Raw genomic sequence first — 15,302 nt, 5'->3', positions numbered from 1 at the left:
CACAAATGCAACCTTCTGGCAAACATTGACACTATGGCCCCTGAGTGGAATATATGTAGGGCTAAACGAAATCAGAAGGGGTGATTACCCAGCCATTTTAGGTACACACACAGTTATTGCAGTGAAAAGAATGGGTCTAGTACTGAAAATAAGAATTAAAGGCTACAACAAATACAATTATTAATGTACTTCATGAAAAATTTTAACAACCGTATTTACTGATCTAAGACATTGACACCTGAACCCCCTCGATGTGCAAGTGCTAATGGTTAGCGCTCAAGTAGTTTTGCTTTGCTATTGGTGCAAAGTTTCCCGGGAATATTACGTGTCAACCACAATTTCGCGCCAAATTCATTGCAGCCGCACGACATAGATACATCCTACAGAAGGTAAGATTGTAAGATATTTCTATAGTATCAGAAGATCAATTAACGATATGGGTCATTTCGTATTGAATCTTTTATGTTATTAAAGCGAATTCAGATTACCTATATGTGTTTGGGAGTTAAAGTAAAGTCACTCAGTAATCTACTGGGTTTCCTCGGCTAAGTTAGTGTCTTGCACGCTATAACGTTAGCTAGCTACTGTTTACAGTTGTCTTGAACATGCCAGCCATTATGTTATTTTATTCAACATGATTAGGATGATGATGCTTAATTTAGAGGAAGTAGTTAGTTTAGGATTTAGAATAAATATTTTCTTTATAGTTTACAAGTTTTTCGGAAGTTTCTAGTAAACTACTCATCTAGCTAGCTAGCTAGCTAATGTTGTTAGTTAGCTGGCTAGTATGCATTGTTTCACTTTCATTGCACATGTCAAAAGGATGCAAGTACCAACAACTAGCCTGGCGTTGTTATTATTATCTAACTGTAGCTCAACTCAGCTATGTTACATGCTGGCTGCATAATGTTTTTGTAAAAGTCAATTACGCATGCATGTATTTCACTTTTTTGTTTTTGACTGTTTTAGCTAATCAACCAGATTTTATATCTAGGACCTGTGATCATTCAGGATGTCTTCACCAACATCAACTCCCGGTGGAAGCAAGCGCAGTAGGGATGACATTCCAGTCACTCGTAAGTTGTACAGAAACAGGTTATCTGAGTCATATTTAGAGTTATGTTGATTGTTGACTTGGATATGTATTTTTTCTGTCTGTAGCCAGCAGTGATGGCCTGGTCTCTCCTCCTTCCCAGCGGCGACGAGGTCAGGACTCATCCAACATGGATCTGCCAGCCATGCCCACATCTCCAGCTACAGATATTGCCAGCCCTGCAGTCCATGACACCTCTCTGTTCTCCAGCCCACGCCGTTCAGGTAACTGCCTTACCATCATTGACACACAGAATGCTGCTGGATGCTATTTGAGAGCCCTTTTTGCAGTTACAATTTGTATTTTTTTCTGCTGTATTGCCATTTCTGGTACGGAAACACTTCTCCTGGCTTTGTGACATCTGGGCCCTTATCCACAAAGTGTCTCAGAATAGGAGTGCTGATCTAGGATCAGTTTTATATGGAAAGATCCTAGATCAGCACTCCTACTCTGATATGCTTTGTGGATACGGGCCCAGATCATTTGTGCAACAACTGCAAAAAATAAACTGGAACTGTACTTGAAAGAACTGAGATGCTGACCCTAGGATATCACTCTGAATGTCATGTCAATGTCCTATCTTCTTCTCCCCAGTTCTCCCCAGTGAGGTGGACATGAGCTCCCCTCTGATGTACGGGACTCCTAGCTCCAGGGTGGAGGGGACCCCCCGCAGTGGCGTGCGTGGCACCCCAGTCAGACAGCGCCCTGACCTGGGCTCTGTCAGGAAGGCCCCCCAGGTGGACCTCCACACCGAGCCGGTGAGTAGGGAAACTCCTATATGGAGAATGATAGTCAGGAATTCTATAACTGCTAATGCTACATAGATATAGAATGATACCATTAGCAAATCTCTAACCGTTTAGGACATTTTCTACTCCACCAGCCAAGAGAAGATGGTGCAGTAGCCAGTGAGCAGGCAGCGGGACAGAAGCTGGTTATCTGGGGCACTGATGTCAACGTGGGAACTTGCAAGGAGAAGTTTCAGGTATGGAAGTTAAGTGTGCCTTCATTGGTGTAGAAAAATAAATAATGAAAATGTAATTGATAAAGAAAAGTTTAGTTAAATCTATTTAGATCGATAGAAGCTAGTTATCTGAATGCTTTTATTGTACATTTTCCTACAGAGATTCCTGCAGAGGTTCATTGACCCCACTTCTAATGAGGATGAGAATGCTGGTTTGGACCTAAATGAGCCTCTCTACATGCAGAAGCTGGAGGAGGTAGGGTCTCCCATCTGTGTGACACCATAACAGTGATCAACCATTTACCTCTAGTTCATCTTGTATTTGGTTTTCTTGAGAAAAGTAATGCAACATTTTGCTTGTAATTTTGCAGTGATGTTAATTTTCTTTTTCTGTTGTCCCTCTAGATCAGTGTGATTGGTGAGCCTGTGCTGAATGTCAACTGCAGCCATGTGCAGTCCTTTGATGCAGACCTGTACAGGCAGCTCATCTCCTACCCCCAGGTAAATACACATGCGTACATGTACCAGATAGTCTTGCACATTAATATTAATGGAGGATAGTGAGCTATGAATGCAAAGTTTAAAAAAAATCCCTTATGACCGTATTAAATCCAATTGTGACAGCAAGCACAGGCGGTTTTCATTATTTATCTGCCATTTATTACCATAAGCCTGCCCATAGAGATACAATATGTTTAATGATGTGGGCATACCAATATAAATGGTGATTCATAACGTTTCTCCTAAATCTATATCACAGGAAGTCATACCTACATTTGACATGGCCGTCAACGAGCTGTTCTTCGAGCGTTTCCCAGACTCCATCTTGGAACACCAGATCCAGGTGCGGCCGTACAACGCCCTGAAGACCAGGAACATGAGGAGCCTGAACCCTGAAGGTAATAGTCTTGACCAGGGGTCTCCAACCTTTTTTTAGCATGAGAGCTACAAAAAAAAAATTGTTGAGAGCTACTGTGTCTTTTTAAAAATAGCTTTCAAATAGGCACATTCTTTGGTGTACAAGCTGTGTTTTCTGTCAATATAGCTGTCAATATAGCTGGTAAAATAAATGGGTTTGGGATTTTACTCTAAATATTACCATTATTCATAGACAAACAACTAAAATGGATGGTCTGAGCATAAACACCTTACATAAGTATTCAGGCCCTTTGCGATGAGACTCGATATTGAGCTCCTGTTTCCATTGATCATCCTTGATGTTTCTACAACTTGATTGGAGTCCACCTGTAGTAAATTCAATTGATTGGACATGATTTGGAAAGGCACACACACCTGTCTATGTAAGGTCCCACAGTTGACAATGCATGTCAAAGCAAAAAATAAGCCATGCGGTGGAAGGAATTGTCCGTAGAGCTCCGAGACAGGATTGTGTCGAGGCACAGATCTGGGGAAGGGGACCAAAAAATGTCTGCAACATTGAAGGTCCCCAAGAACACAGTGGCCTCCATCATTGTTAAATGGAAGAAGTTTAGAACCACCAAGACTGTTTTTAGAGCTGGCCGCCCAGCCAAACTGAGCAATCGGGGAAGAAGGGCCTTGGTCAGGGATGTGACCAAGAACCCAATGGTCACTCTGACATAGTTCCTCTGTGGAAATGGGAGAACCTTTCAGAAGGACAACCATCTCTGCAGCACTCCACCAATCAGGCCTTTATGGTAGAGTGGCCAGACGGAAGCCACTCCTAAGTAAAAGGCACATGACAGCCCGCTTGGAGTCTCAGACCATGAGAAACAAGATTTTCTGGTTTGATGAAACCAAGATTGAACTCTTTGTTCTGAATGCTGGAGGAAAACTGGCACCATTCCTATGGTGAAGCATGGTGGTGGCAGCAGCATGCTGTGGGGATCTTTTTCAGTGGCAGGGACTGGGAGACTAGTCAGGATCGAGGGAAAGATGAACGGTGCAAAGTACTGATAGATTCTAGATGAAAACCTGTGCCAGAGAGCTCAGGACCTCAGACTGGGGCGAAGGTTCACCTTCCAACAGGACAACGACCCTTAGCACACAGCCAAGACAATGCAGGAGTGGCTTTGGGACAAGTCTCTGAATGTTCTTGAGTGACCCAGCCAGAGCCTGAACTTGAACCTGATCGAACATCTCTGGAGATACCTGAAAATAGCTGTGCAGTGACGCTCCCCATTCAACATGACAGAGCTTGAGATGATCAGCAGAGAAGAATTGGAGAAACTCCCCACATACAGGTGTGCCAAGCTTGTAGCGTCATACCCAAGAAGACCCGAGACTGTAATCTCTACCAAAGGTGCTTCAACAATGTACTGAGTTAAGGTTCTGAAATACTTATGTAAATGTGATATTTCAGTTTTATATTTTTATTAGTTTGCCAAAATGTATAAATACCTGGTTTTGCTTTGTCATTATGGGGTATTGTGTGTAGATTGATGAGAAAACCCCCCAATTTATTCAATTTTAGATTAAGGCTGTAACGTAACAACGTGGGGAAAAGATCTAGCTGTTGGAGACCCCTTTTTTAGGCTATGTCATATTATGGATGTCTAGCTTCCCTGAACAACCCATGCAGATCTGTTGCACAATCATATGAAGAGTGAATCATGTATTTGTTTTCTTTCAATTTCAAGCACTTGATCATGCGGCCTAGAGTGCCAAATGGTTTGCACTTTTGGGACTAAATATCTATTTGAACCCAGGTCTGGTGCTTAATGATTAGTTTTTAATACAATCTTGCCTCGCTGTCGCTCTCCTCCCAGACATTGATCAGATGATCACCATCAGCGGCATGGTGATCAGGACCTCCCAGCTGATCCCAGAGATGCAGGAGGCCTTCTTCCAGTGCCAGGTGTGTGCCTTCTCTACCCGTGTGGAGGTGGACCGCGGCCGCATCGCAGAACCTGCCGTGTGCCGCAACTGCAACACCACCCACAGCCTGGCCCTCATCCACAACCGCTCTGCCTTCTCCGACAAACAGATGGTGAGCTATGGGGAGAGGAAGAAGGCACCAGTAGTTGTTTTTTTATAATAGGACAAGACACCAATACATGAACTACTGCACCATCTGCAACTAGAGCCGTTCCGTATAGACCTGGTCGATCCAGGGGCCGTGCTGTGTGTGTAGGCTACTGTGAATGTGAGCAAGTGACGCGTGGGAGAGACGACAACCAACCAAGCCGACTCGTGCTACAGTAGACTAATATCTGCCCATAGCTAGGTTATTTATCATCCAATATGATTACGTAGTATCTGTCTTGACTGCATCAAACCAGGAGAAGCTAGCTAGGCCAATCGAGGCATGCGTTTTCTCGTCCTACACAAATAACAAACCACTCCATTCAAAATATTAAGTAGCAGCCTGTTAGCCTGTACTAACTTTTCACTTTGAATTCCGTCATTTTAATTCCATCTTCCATTTATTAGATATCTCATAACTTTTGCCACATGCGGAGGTAAAATGTACCCCCGCACATTGACTCAGTACCAGCACCCCCTGTATATAGCCTTGTTATTGTTATTTAATTTTTTACTTTCATTTATTTAGTAAATATTTTCTTAACTATTTCTTGAACTGCATAGTTGGTTAAAGGGCTTGTAAGTAAGCATTTCACAGTAAGGTCTACACCTGTTGTATTTGGCACGTGACATGATTTGTAGCCTATTGCCGCTTTGACTAATGATTGTCCAACAACAAGTTACACGCGCCACTATTGTGAAAAGAGCAGCAGCATAAATGTATACAATTTCTCTCTCTCTACTGCTGCAGTCTTGTTCAGCTGTGTACGGGTCCTTCCAGGCAAGTCAGTTAAAGTTACACATACCCGTGACAATCAGATCCAACCCAGACCTTTGACATTATTTAGAATTCTGGATCCGGACCCGCTCGGGTCTCAGCTATTCGGGTACAGGTGGATCCTTGAATACCTCTACCAAGGAGAGGGGATGGATGACTTTATACTGTACGACAGTCTGCTTACTTTCAATGGAAGATATGCTGCTGAACAGAACTGATGAGATAATGGTTTAGTTACCCATTAGAGCTTATCTTCCTGGGTTAGTTCACAAATACAATACTAGTGTGTTCCCTGCCACAACTAAAGAAGCAGAGCTCCTTTTTTCTCACTGATTAATTTTCTCCTCGCTCTTTTTCAGGTCAAAGTTCAGGAGTCTCCTGATGACATGCCTGCTGGGCAGACCCCTCACACCACCATAGTGTACGCTCACAACGACCTGGTCGACAAAGTACAGCCAGGAGACCGCATCAACATCACTGGTGAGCTGTTTGACCTGCAAAAGAAATAGCTGTGAACCGATGGCTGTATAGCTTTGCTGTTGGTGATCTGGTCACACAGGCTATGAAGGGCTAAGAGTTTTAACTTTCCATGTGATCTGACCAAGAAAGACTCTGCTCTAGTTAAAGGGGCCATCCGCAGTTGCTCCACCAATTTTTTTGATTGTAAATTAATTATATATACTCATTGATTTTTGAGGGATATAACTTAAGTGCCTCATGAGCTTAGTTTAACTGCCAGAAACCAAAATATAAACTTTTTTTACTTCAATCTTTGTATACACTGAAAAAACTCCAAATAAAGCTATCATTTTGATATCTTGGATGGTTACATTTCTCTAGGTCCATCCCTGAGCTTTTTTTTATACCAAAACAGAGGCGGGGTGGTCACTTTATTGATTCAACTGCAGATTGCCCTTTTAAAGCCTATAACCATGGGCCTAGTTTTCCTAGTCCAGTCACGTGTCAGGTAAAGCTATTGGCCCTAGTCATGCATACTGCTGCTGTGACTTACTGTAGTTTGGTCCTATAGACCCATTTTCTGTCGACATCATGAAAAGTTGCGCGCGCAGTTCATCAGAAACATCTTTGTTTACCCAGCAGTGGATATGATCACGTGCAACATAAAATGCAGCTTGTGCAAGTTAAACAACCATTTGATTACGTGTTTATCTACAATATTGCAGATGTCATCAGAGGATTGATTACCTAGCAAGCCAGCGAGGGCAGGGTAATATATCCCAAATAGAGCTAGATAAAGCCAGATGAATAATATACTTGTTGAACATGGCTATAGCCATCAGCCTTGTGTGTTTTTATGGTGATCGCTCACTCAGTTTGTCAAGGTCATGATACTCCCAACAACAGTGTTAGCTATCCTTCTGCGGAGCTTTTTGATGTCAGGATGCGCGTACATCACTGTAACGTGACATTTGATGGTAAACAGAAAATGACTATCGTCATTACTAAACTGATCTCCACAACAGGTATCTACAGAGCGGTTCCTATGCGTGAGAACCCTCGCCAGAGCACTGTGAAGTCGGTGTACAAGACCCACATCGACGTCATCCACTTCCGTAAGACGGACGAGAAGCGCCTTCACGGACTGGATGAGGATTCAGACCAGAAGCTTTTCACTGAGGAGCGTGTCCAGACACTGAAGGAGCTGGCCGCCAAACCAGACGTGTACGAGCGTCTTTCCTCCGCCCTGGCCCCCAGCATCTACGAACAAGAGGATATCAAGAAGGTCAGTGGGGATGGTTATCAACTATCAGTCAAGGATGAGTTTCCCAGAAGCAACATTGCAGCTCTAAGATCATATTTTCTACATTGCTTGCTGTGGTTATAAGATGTTTGTGCGACAATGCTTTTGGGAAACTCGCCACAGGACAACTGTCCCATCGATCCCTTCAGATGACCATAGCAGTGTGGCGTCCTCTGCTGCCAGGGATGTGTAACTGCAGTCTTTCATATTAGTGGATTTTGCTTTTATTCAACATCCATGAACAGTACTATAAAGTTTGTAATTCTTTTCCCAGGGCATTTTACTGCAGCAATTGTTTGATTTTGCCTGCGTTTAGATTTTAATTAAAGTCATGACCAGGACAAACTTTCTCTTCCACAGGGTATTCTTCTCCAGCTGTTCGGGGGCACCCGTAAAGACTTCAGCCAGACAGGCCGCGGTAACTTCCGTGCCGAGGTAAACATCCTGCTCTGTGGAGACCCCGGTACCTCCAAGTCCCAGCTGCTGCAGTATGTGTTCAACCTGGTGCCCCGCGGTCAGTACACGTCTGGGAAGGGCTCCAGCGCCGTGGGCCTCACAGCCTACGTGATGAAGGACCCAGAGACAAAGCAGCTTGTACTGCAGACCGGAGCCCTGGTGCTCAGTGATAACGGGATATGCTGTATTGATGAGTTTGACAAGATGAGCGACAGCACACGCTCTGTGCTGCATGAGGTCATGGAGCAGCAGACTCTCTCCATTGCCAAGGTGGGTTTAGAAAAGGACAAAACAAGTTGAGACTGAAGTTTCAGCGCAATGCTCAGGACTAGTCCTAATGACCAGTGCACTTCTGAGAAACGTATAGGCCTCTGTTAAATTTTTATGTGTTGAATGTGGTGTTGCTAACAGAATGATTAAATCGTTTTACTACTGTAGAAGCATTCTGATTTTGTTTCTGTTTTGATAGATTGTTAGTAACGGTGAACGACAGGCTAGTTTCTCACAAAGCTCTTCTCTTTTTACAGGCTGGAATTATTTGCCAGCTCAATGCTCGCACCTCCGTCCTGGCAGCAGCCAATCCCGTGGAGTCTCAGTGGAACCCCAAGAAGACGACCATCGAGAACATCCAGCTCCCTCACACACTGCTGTCAAGGTAAATATTATCCGATAGCTTAACAGCACTGAACACTGTTGATATATGGTGTTGATTGTCAATAATATCCTATTTGGGTCGCTTCACTCACGGCCACTGAACCTCAAACAACTGAGCCTTGTTGGCATAGGTAAATGTTGCACTCACAACATGCATATAATTTACATTTTAGTAATTTAGCAGATGCTCTTATCCACAGCGACTTACAGGAGCAATTAGGGTTAAGTGCCTTGCTCAAGGGCCCATCAACATACTTTTTACTTAGTCGGCTCAGGGATTCAAACTGGCGACCTTTCGGTTACTGGCTCAACGCTCTTATGAACTGTTGTAAATCAATAAGGTTTAAGTATGTTAGCTATTAAACATTATATATATATAATCAAAATGCCATTTTCTTCGCTACAGATTTGATCTGATCTTCCTGATGCTGGATCCTCAAGACGAGGCGTACGACCGTCGCCTGGCTCACCACCTGGTGGCGCTCTACTACCAGAGCGAGGAGCAGATCGAGGAAGAGTTCCTGGACATGGCAGTGCTGAAGGACTACATTGCATACGCTCGCACTTACATCAACCCCAGACTGAACGAAGAAGCCAGCCAGGCACTCATTGAAGTACGATATAATTTAAATAAAATGCTCCAAATGAAAAGTGGTTGTGATGTAGATGTAACTTCAGGGCCTGACATTAGCACCATGCCACCAGATAAATGCGGGTAAAAAAAGTATTGAGTGACTGGCTAGTAAACAAATGTCATCCATCCACTGGCTGCTGGAGGAAAATATTTGATTCTGGCCCCGAGTTGTGTGAAAGTGCTGGTTCCAGGTTTAGGCCAGACAAAGACCTTCTGGTCAAAACATTGCACTAAAATATCATGCGAGAGCATTCAAAAGTGTAAAAGGACTTTATGAAGAAATTGGATTGACTGTATGGGTATCTTTCTCTCTCCCAGGCCTATGTGGACATGAGGAAGATCGGCAGCGGGCGGGGGATGGTGTCTGCCTACCCCAGGCAGCTGGAGTCTCTGATCCGACTGGCCGAGGCCCATGCCAAGGTGCGCTTCTCTGACAAGGTGGAGACAGTCGACGTGGAGGAGGCCAAGAGACTACACCGTGAGGCCCTCAAGCAGTCTGCTACAGACCCCAGGACTGGCTTCGTAGACATCTCCATTCTCACAACTGGTATGGAAGCCTTTGTCTAAAACAACACTTTTTCCACTAGCACTGACTGCTGATAAATAATTTAAGGGAAAATTGACTTGATACGATTTGTGATGTTGTCTCACCGAGCTATCTTAAGATGAAAGCACTAATTGTAAGTCGCTCTGCTAAATGACTAAAATGTCTGTGTAGTTCCTGGTCATGTACTATGACAGCTCTTCAAATTCCTGTCTGCCATGCCATGTTTAATGTTTAGAATTGGTTGACTATGCAAACCCAACCTTAGTCAGTATCTTTAAAAAATGTGTATTGTGGAGCAAGTATTAACCTGTCTTGTTTTTACTCAATCCAGGAATGAGTGCCACGGCACGTAAGCGTAAGGAGGAAGTGGCCCAGGCTCTGAAAAAAATTATCCAGTCCAGGGGAAAGACCCCTGCAATGAAATACCAGCAGCTGTTTGATGACCTCAGAGGACAGTCTGAAGCCGTATGTAGTACCTACCAGCTCTGCTTTTCCTATTGATGAGAACTAACTATACAGGAAAACCCTTAAACTATATTTAGATATGTATTTTAATTGGATGGCAGGCATATCTTCTGAATATGGTGTATATCTGACCCTTGTGTTTTCACCCCAATTATTTATCTTTTTTTCAGGCAATAACGAAGGACATGTTTGAAGAGGCTCTGCGTGCCCTGGCGGATGAAGACTATCTGACCGTCACTGGAAAGACTGTTCGCCTCCTGTAAAGAAACACACGCATCTCCATTCTTTCCTTGTACAGTCATTGAATTCACACGTATTTCCCTGTAGCAACAGCTTTCTCTCTGTACTGAATACTGGTGTGTAAAGAATGTTTGACTGTGTTGATGGCTAGCATTGTATGCTTTGTGATTCCTGGTAGTGCTTTGTGTCTCAGATGTTATTATGGTGTGCAATAAATATATGCTTTTGTATGTTTTGAGGGTTTCTTTATAATTTTTTAAAATTGACTTGTCTATAATATTTAAATGAACATTGGACCAACAGAGAAGGGTGACTCAGTTTTAATCATGGATGAATGCTGATGAAACATGCCAGTGCTACAATGCACAATTCTGACAAGGTGTGCCATGGTGACCGGTAGTTTGCACTTTGGAATACTGTATATCATTTTATAAAGACCTTTCTTAGCAGTCGGGTGTTAGTTACCCGGCATAGACCAAAAAGAGCGAGCAAAAACTCCCTAAATTTAGTCTATGGGTGGTCCATCCTCTTCTGGCTGTACCAGCTAAGGTCCTGTATATACTCAAAGCATTATTCTTAAGCTTATTTCGTAGCTGTGTAATGCTCACCTCCTGCTATTGATCACCTTGTCAGCCACATGCATCTTAAAATATTGTCCAGAATCTAGTAGTGTATAGTCGAATACGAGGAAGGAACCGGTGAGAGAGTTTTCTGCAGACACCTAACCTGACACACCCCTCGTTTATGGCACTTTTTGTGTGCTTCTGGATTTGGCTGAAGAAGATGGCGGCCTCCTCAGGTTTGTCTGCTTCACTCTGGGAAATATGTAAAGATTTAAGTATTATTTATATAATTGGAGTCATAGAATATAAAAATACTATGTGCTGTTTATGTGAAAACAATGTTTAGAAGATAAACCTGGGGTCTGAAATGCTTGCAGCATGCTAGCCAGCAATCGAGTGGTGGCTAACATTAACTAGCTAGGCTAGTTAGCTAAATTCAGTGGTGTATTCACTACTCTGTAATTTAGCCAAACCAGAATGTTATATTTTCATTATCTATACAAAGTTGGTCACAAACTGGCATAATGATTTGCTGGGATTAGGATAATTTAGCTAGCCTACCACCAGTAGCATATATTTACGTTTAGCTAGTAACATTACAGTAGTTAGGTAGGTAGCTTGGGTGCTTTGGTTATAAAGTTGCAGATGTTTACAATTAGCTCGCTAGTTAGTAGCAAACAGAACTTGCATAATTTTAGAAGAGACCACTGGTTTTCATAATAGTTCGCTAGCTACTCACATGCAGCAAGGAGAGGAAGCTAACTTAGTTTAGCGCTCGTGCAACTGTTGTACTAGCTAGCTAACTAGATTTGTATATACTAGCCGTGGAGCGTGAAGTTGCTGCAGTTTATTATGCATGCCAGACCAAAGTTTCGTATTAATTGAAGGAAACGTCATATCACACATTTACTATGCAACCCTTTTTATTAACACATGACCTTTCTCAGTTCGCTGTTTGTATTGCGCCTGTAAGAATATAGGAAGTTGGCCCATGTCGGGTCTGATATTGCACTGGTGGATTTTGAGGAATCATGACGGCTGCATCCCATAAATTTCATAGCCAAGCACGGGGGTTCCATATCTCTGGTTCCACCCTGGCATACAGAATGATCCAGAACACAACACCCACTCAAAATCTCACATATGCATCTTTGAATCTCATCATTCCCTCTCTGGATCCATGTAGGATGAGGTTAGTCCAGGCCATCATCACTAATTATCCAGTGTTCAATATGCTACATATAGATAAGGTTCATGACTGTTAGGATGATCTCTTAATTATGAACTTTCATGGGTTCAGATAGGGAAGATCATGCCAGGTCAGACTGATGTTTTACCATCAGTGTACAGTTGAAATGGTACCCTGCATTGACATCACCCATTAGAAGGAAGTATTCATTCCAGTGACATACAGCACAAGGGATAGTGACAGTTGGTTGCCTTTTTTCAGCCACAAGCAAATAGCAAGTTCTAAGAATTTGTTGCATTTAACTTGAGTGAGCAGTTTGATATGATATTGTGTGGCCTGAACAGTTGAGGGTAGCATGGACAAACCCTCCCCAGGATCGCCTCTTCTAGTTTTTAAAATCTTGTCTTGTTTTTATTTCAGGAGTTAAAGTTCCACGTAATTTTCGCTTGTTGGAAGAGCTTGAAGAGGGTCAGAAAGGTGTTGGAGATGGGACAGTCAGCTGGGGCCTTGAAGATGATGAAGATATGACGCTAACACGGTGGACAGGCATGATCATCGGACCGGCACGAGTAAGTGTGACCGCAGCAGGAGTAAGTAAGAGACATCTGCGCGCCACATGACTGTGTTAGCCAGCTGAGCTAAAGTAACAAAAGTCTCAGGCAAGGTTACACCGCACTCAAGGTTTGACTACCAAACTACCTCTGTAACATAAGCACCTCACCGTGCCATTCCCACCAGGAAGTGGAAATGTAATAGTTGTGTGTTCTAAGACCACGCTTTGGCAAAATGTTGTTGTTGAAAATGCTATTTCTTTTTTTTAAACAGAAAGTCTAGACAGGCACAGTAATGAGCATAGCTCATCACCATTACCCGGACCAAGCAATGTTTGTTTCTGTGTTTTGTTTTCCAGACTAATTATGAGAACAGGATATACAGTCTGAAAGTGGAATGTGGTCCTAAATATCCTGAATCACCTCCAATTGTTAGATTTGTAACAAAAATTAGCATGAATGGCATAAATAATTCCAATGGGATGGTAAGTAACATCACATTTACATTTTATGCCCTTACAAATTATACAGGTCTAAATATGTATATATAATTATTAATGTACATATGTTTTTGGTAAACCCAGTGCCTAGTGCTCATCAAAGGATGATCACTAATTTGCCTCTCTTCTCTCTCTCAGGTGGATACACGTAACATACCAATTCTATCTAAATGGCAAACCTCTTATAGCATTAAAGTTGTTCTTCAAGAGTTAAGGCGTCTAATGATGTCCAAAGAGAATATGAAGCTTCCACAACCACCAGAAGGACAAACCTACATTAATTAATTGTTCATGGATTGTTTACTTTTGACCCCTATTGTCTTAAACCTTATTCTCCTAGAAATGATTGTGTAGGCCATCACAATCATGTGATGATTCTCACTCTACTATTTTAAGAATTTAGACTGAGCAAGATTGGACATTCCTTTTAGTTAGCCTATGGTCATTCTAGAATGTCCCCACTGCGAGTGAAATTATGTTTTTAAGACCACAAGTGCACACAGTTATTCCTCTTCTATTGAAGTTAGTGTGACCATTCGCTTTATGATCGTGAGATGTATCAAGTTGGCTTTACAAGAGAAGCATGGCACCAATTTATGTTTCGAATGGCAGGTCACTAAAATAAATAATTGAAATGTGTGTATGATGGCATGCTTTAACTAATACATAGTTGACCAAAAGCCACATTTAAGTTGTAATTTAGTCAAATGTAGGAGGTATGTTGACATATCATGCAGATGAAGATTAAAATATGGCTTTAGGCCAGAAGTAGTGTCACAAGGTTTGAAGGATTTAAAAAAGTATACCTGATTTTGACACGATTCCAATAATGTTTCTGTTCTGCAGCTCTTTGACTCGTAACATATGGTCAAGCCTGTTCTGTTCTGAAAAAAATACCCCTTGTATTTAACTTCTTGAGAAAATGCCAAGTTTATGACATTGCGATTTCTCGGACATTAAAATCACTGTCTTGAGAAATACTGTATGTTGCAAACTGGATTCCTTTTTACTCGATCTATAATGAAATATCTGTGGAAGATGAAGATTATACAGCAGCAGTTATATTGAATACATTCTGAATAATGCCTTGGACTATCAACGATTCTCATAGATCAGCAATATATTTTCTAGCTTTTTTATCTCCATCTATGATGCTGTATAGAATGCTTTATAGAATGGTTTGGCACTTGTTAGCCTTAAGACATTTGCTTTCATGCTTTAAGTGGGGTTCGGGGATTAACCACTGGCAATTGGCACCTAAACAATTACAAGGGGGATGTCAGGCCATTTGGACAGTGTATAATAGCCATTTGCCAAGCCATAGTCAAGTTATTGTATTATCAGATAATTATAAAACTATCCGTTAGCTTGAGTTTTTACGAGCCCCTTTTTCTTCTTCATACAGTTATGAGCTGTATGTGTTAAAGGCAATCCATTCTGATTAACAATACTGATTAATTCATGATTTTGGACAGTTATTTAACACCTTTTTCCTATACTGTCTGTCAGAACTCTGGATTGCAGGAGAGGGTCAGTATCAGTACAGTACAGCTTTCATGTTACAGAGGATTGTGTGACGTTAGACTCGGGGGTGACTGTAATGGTTAGTGACTGCAAGTCCACCGTGCCAGTCCTCCACATGACCTGACCACATAAATCTCCCCCACTGCAGTGGCCTGACTGAGAGCAGCTTGACTGTCTTGTGGCTGAGCATCACATTCACTGCAGGGTAGACCGCCCATATCGTTGTGGACTGGACATCACACACACATACACATAGTGTACACACACACCACATAACCTCAGTATGGGAGAGCTCAATGTCAGCATAACCACAAACATTTCCTTTGTTAAATGTATTCATGCCTTCTCTGCTGTATTTGTTTATAGATCTCAACTCAAG

At 42.3% G+C, this 15,302-nt stretch overlaps 2 protein-coding genes across 4 annotated transcripts; both read left to right on the top strand.

Moving 5' to 3' along the window:
- Positions 1 to 280: 280 nt before the first annotated feature.
- Positions 281 to 10,826, top strand: LOC139550605 (DNA replication licensing factor mcm4-like). 2 transcript variants are annotated; one of them, XM_071361600.1, is made up of 17 exons: positions 281 to 389; positions 970 to 1,076; positions 1,162 to 1,317; positions 1,688 to 1,851; positions 1,977 to 2,078; positions 2,218 to 2,313; positions 2,463 to 2,558; positions 2,818 to 2,956; positions 4,805 to 5,025; positions 6,198 to 6,318; positions 7,323 to 7,582; positions 7,961 to 8,326; positions 8,584 to 8,711; positions 9,117 to 9,324; positions 9,663 to 9,891; positions 10,223 to 10,356; positions 10,527 to 10,826. In XM_071361600.1, the coding sequence occupies exons 2-17, from the start codon at positions 1,013 to 1,015 to the stop codon at positions 10,617 to 10,619; spliced, it is 2,577 nt and encodes an 858-aa protein (XP_071217701.1). In that variant the 5' UTR covers positions 281 to 389; positions 970 to 1,012; the 3' UTR covers positions 10,620 to 10,826. The 2 variants fall into 2 exon arrangements, with proteins under 2 accessions (XP_071217701.1, XP_071217700.1); XM_071361599.1 differs by having other exon boundaries at positions 283 to 389; positions 995 to 1,076.
- Positions 10,827 to 11,240: 414 nt separating this feature from the next.
- On the top strand, positions 11,241 to 14,379 carry LOC139550607 (ubiquitin-conjugating enzyme E2 variant 2). 2 transcript variants are annotated; one of them, XM_071361603.1, is made up of 4 exons: positions 11,241 to 11,395; positions 12,769 to 12,917; positions 13,259 to 13,384; positions 13,538 to 14,379. In XM_071361603.1, the coding sequence occupies exons 1-4, from the start codon at positions 11,341 to 11,343 to the stop codon at positions 13,682 to 13,684; spliced, it is 477 nt and encodes a 158-aa protein (XP_071217704.1). In that variant the 5' UTR covers positions 11,241 to 11,340; the 3' UTR covers positions 13,685 to 14,379. The 2 variants fall into 2 exon arrangements, with proteins under 2 accessions (XP_071217704.1, XP_071217703.1); XM_071361602.1 differs by having other exon boundaries at positions 12,769 to 12,938.
- The last annotated feature ends 923 nt before the right edge of the window (positions 14,380 to 15,302 follow it).

The sequence above is a fragment of the Salvelinus alpinus genome, chromosome 23 (genome assembly GCF_045679555.1).
Source record: "Salvelinus alpinus chromosome 23, SLU_Salpinus.1, whole genome shotgun sequence".
NCBI classification, from domain to species: domain Eukaryota; kingdom Metazoa; phylum Chordata; class Actinopteri; order Salmoniformes; family Salmonidae; genus Salvelinus; species Salvelinus alpinus.
Note: the sequence above shows the minus strand (reverse complement) of the source record. Positions and strands in the feature narration are given on the sequence as shown.

Coding starts and splice junctions, on each gene's coding strand:
- LOC139550607 (XM_071361602.1), top strand. CDS start 11,341: ATGGCACTTTTTGTGTGCTTCTGGATTTGGCTGAAGAAGATGGCGGCC. Junction 11,396..12,768: donor GAAGATGGCGGCCTCCTCAG/GTTTGTCTGCTT, acceptor TTTTTATTTCAG/GAGTTAAAGTTCCACGTAAT. Junction 12,939..13,258: donor TAAGTGTGACCGCAGCAGGA/GTAAGTAAGAGA, acceptor TTTGTTTTCCAG/ACTAATTATGAGAACAGGAT.
- LOC139550605 (XM_071361600.1), top strand. CDS start 1,013: ATGTCTTCACCAACATCAACTCCCGGTGGAAGCAAGCGCAGTAGGGAT. Junction 1,852..1,976: donor TGGACCTCCACACCGAGCCG/GTGAGTAGGGAA, acceptor CTACTCCACCAG/CCAAGAGAAGATGGTGCAGT. Junction 2,314..2,462: donor ACATGCAGAAGCTGGAGGAG/GTAGGGTCTCCC, acceptor TTGTCCCTCTAG/ATCAGTGTGATTGGTGAGCC.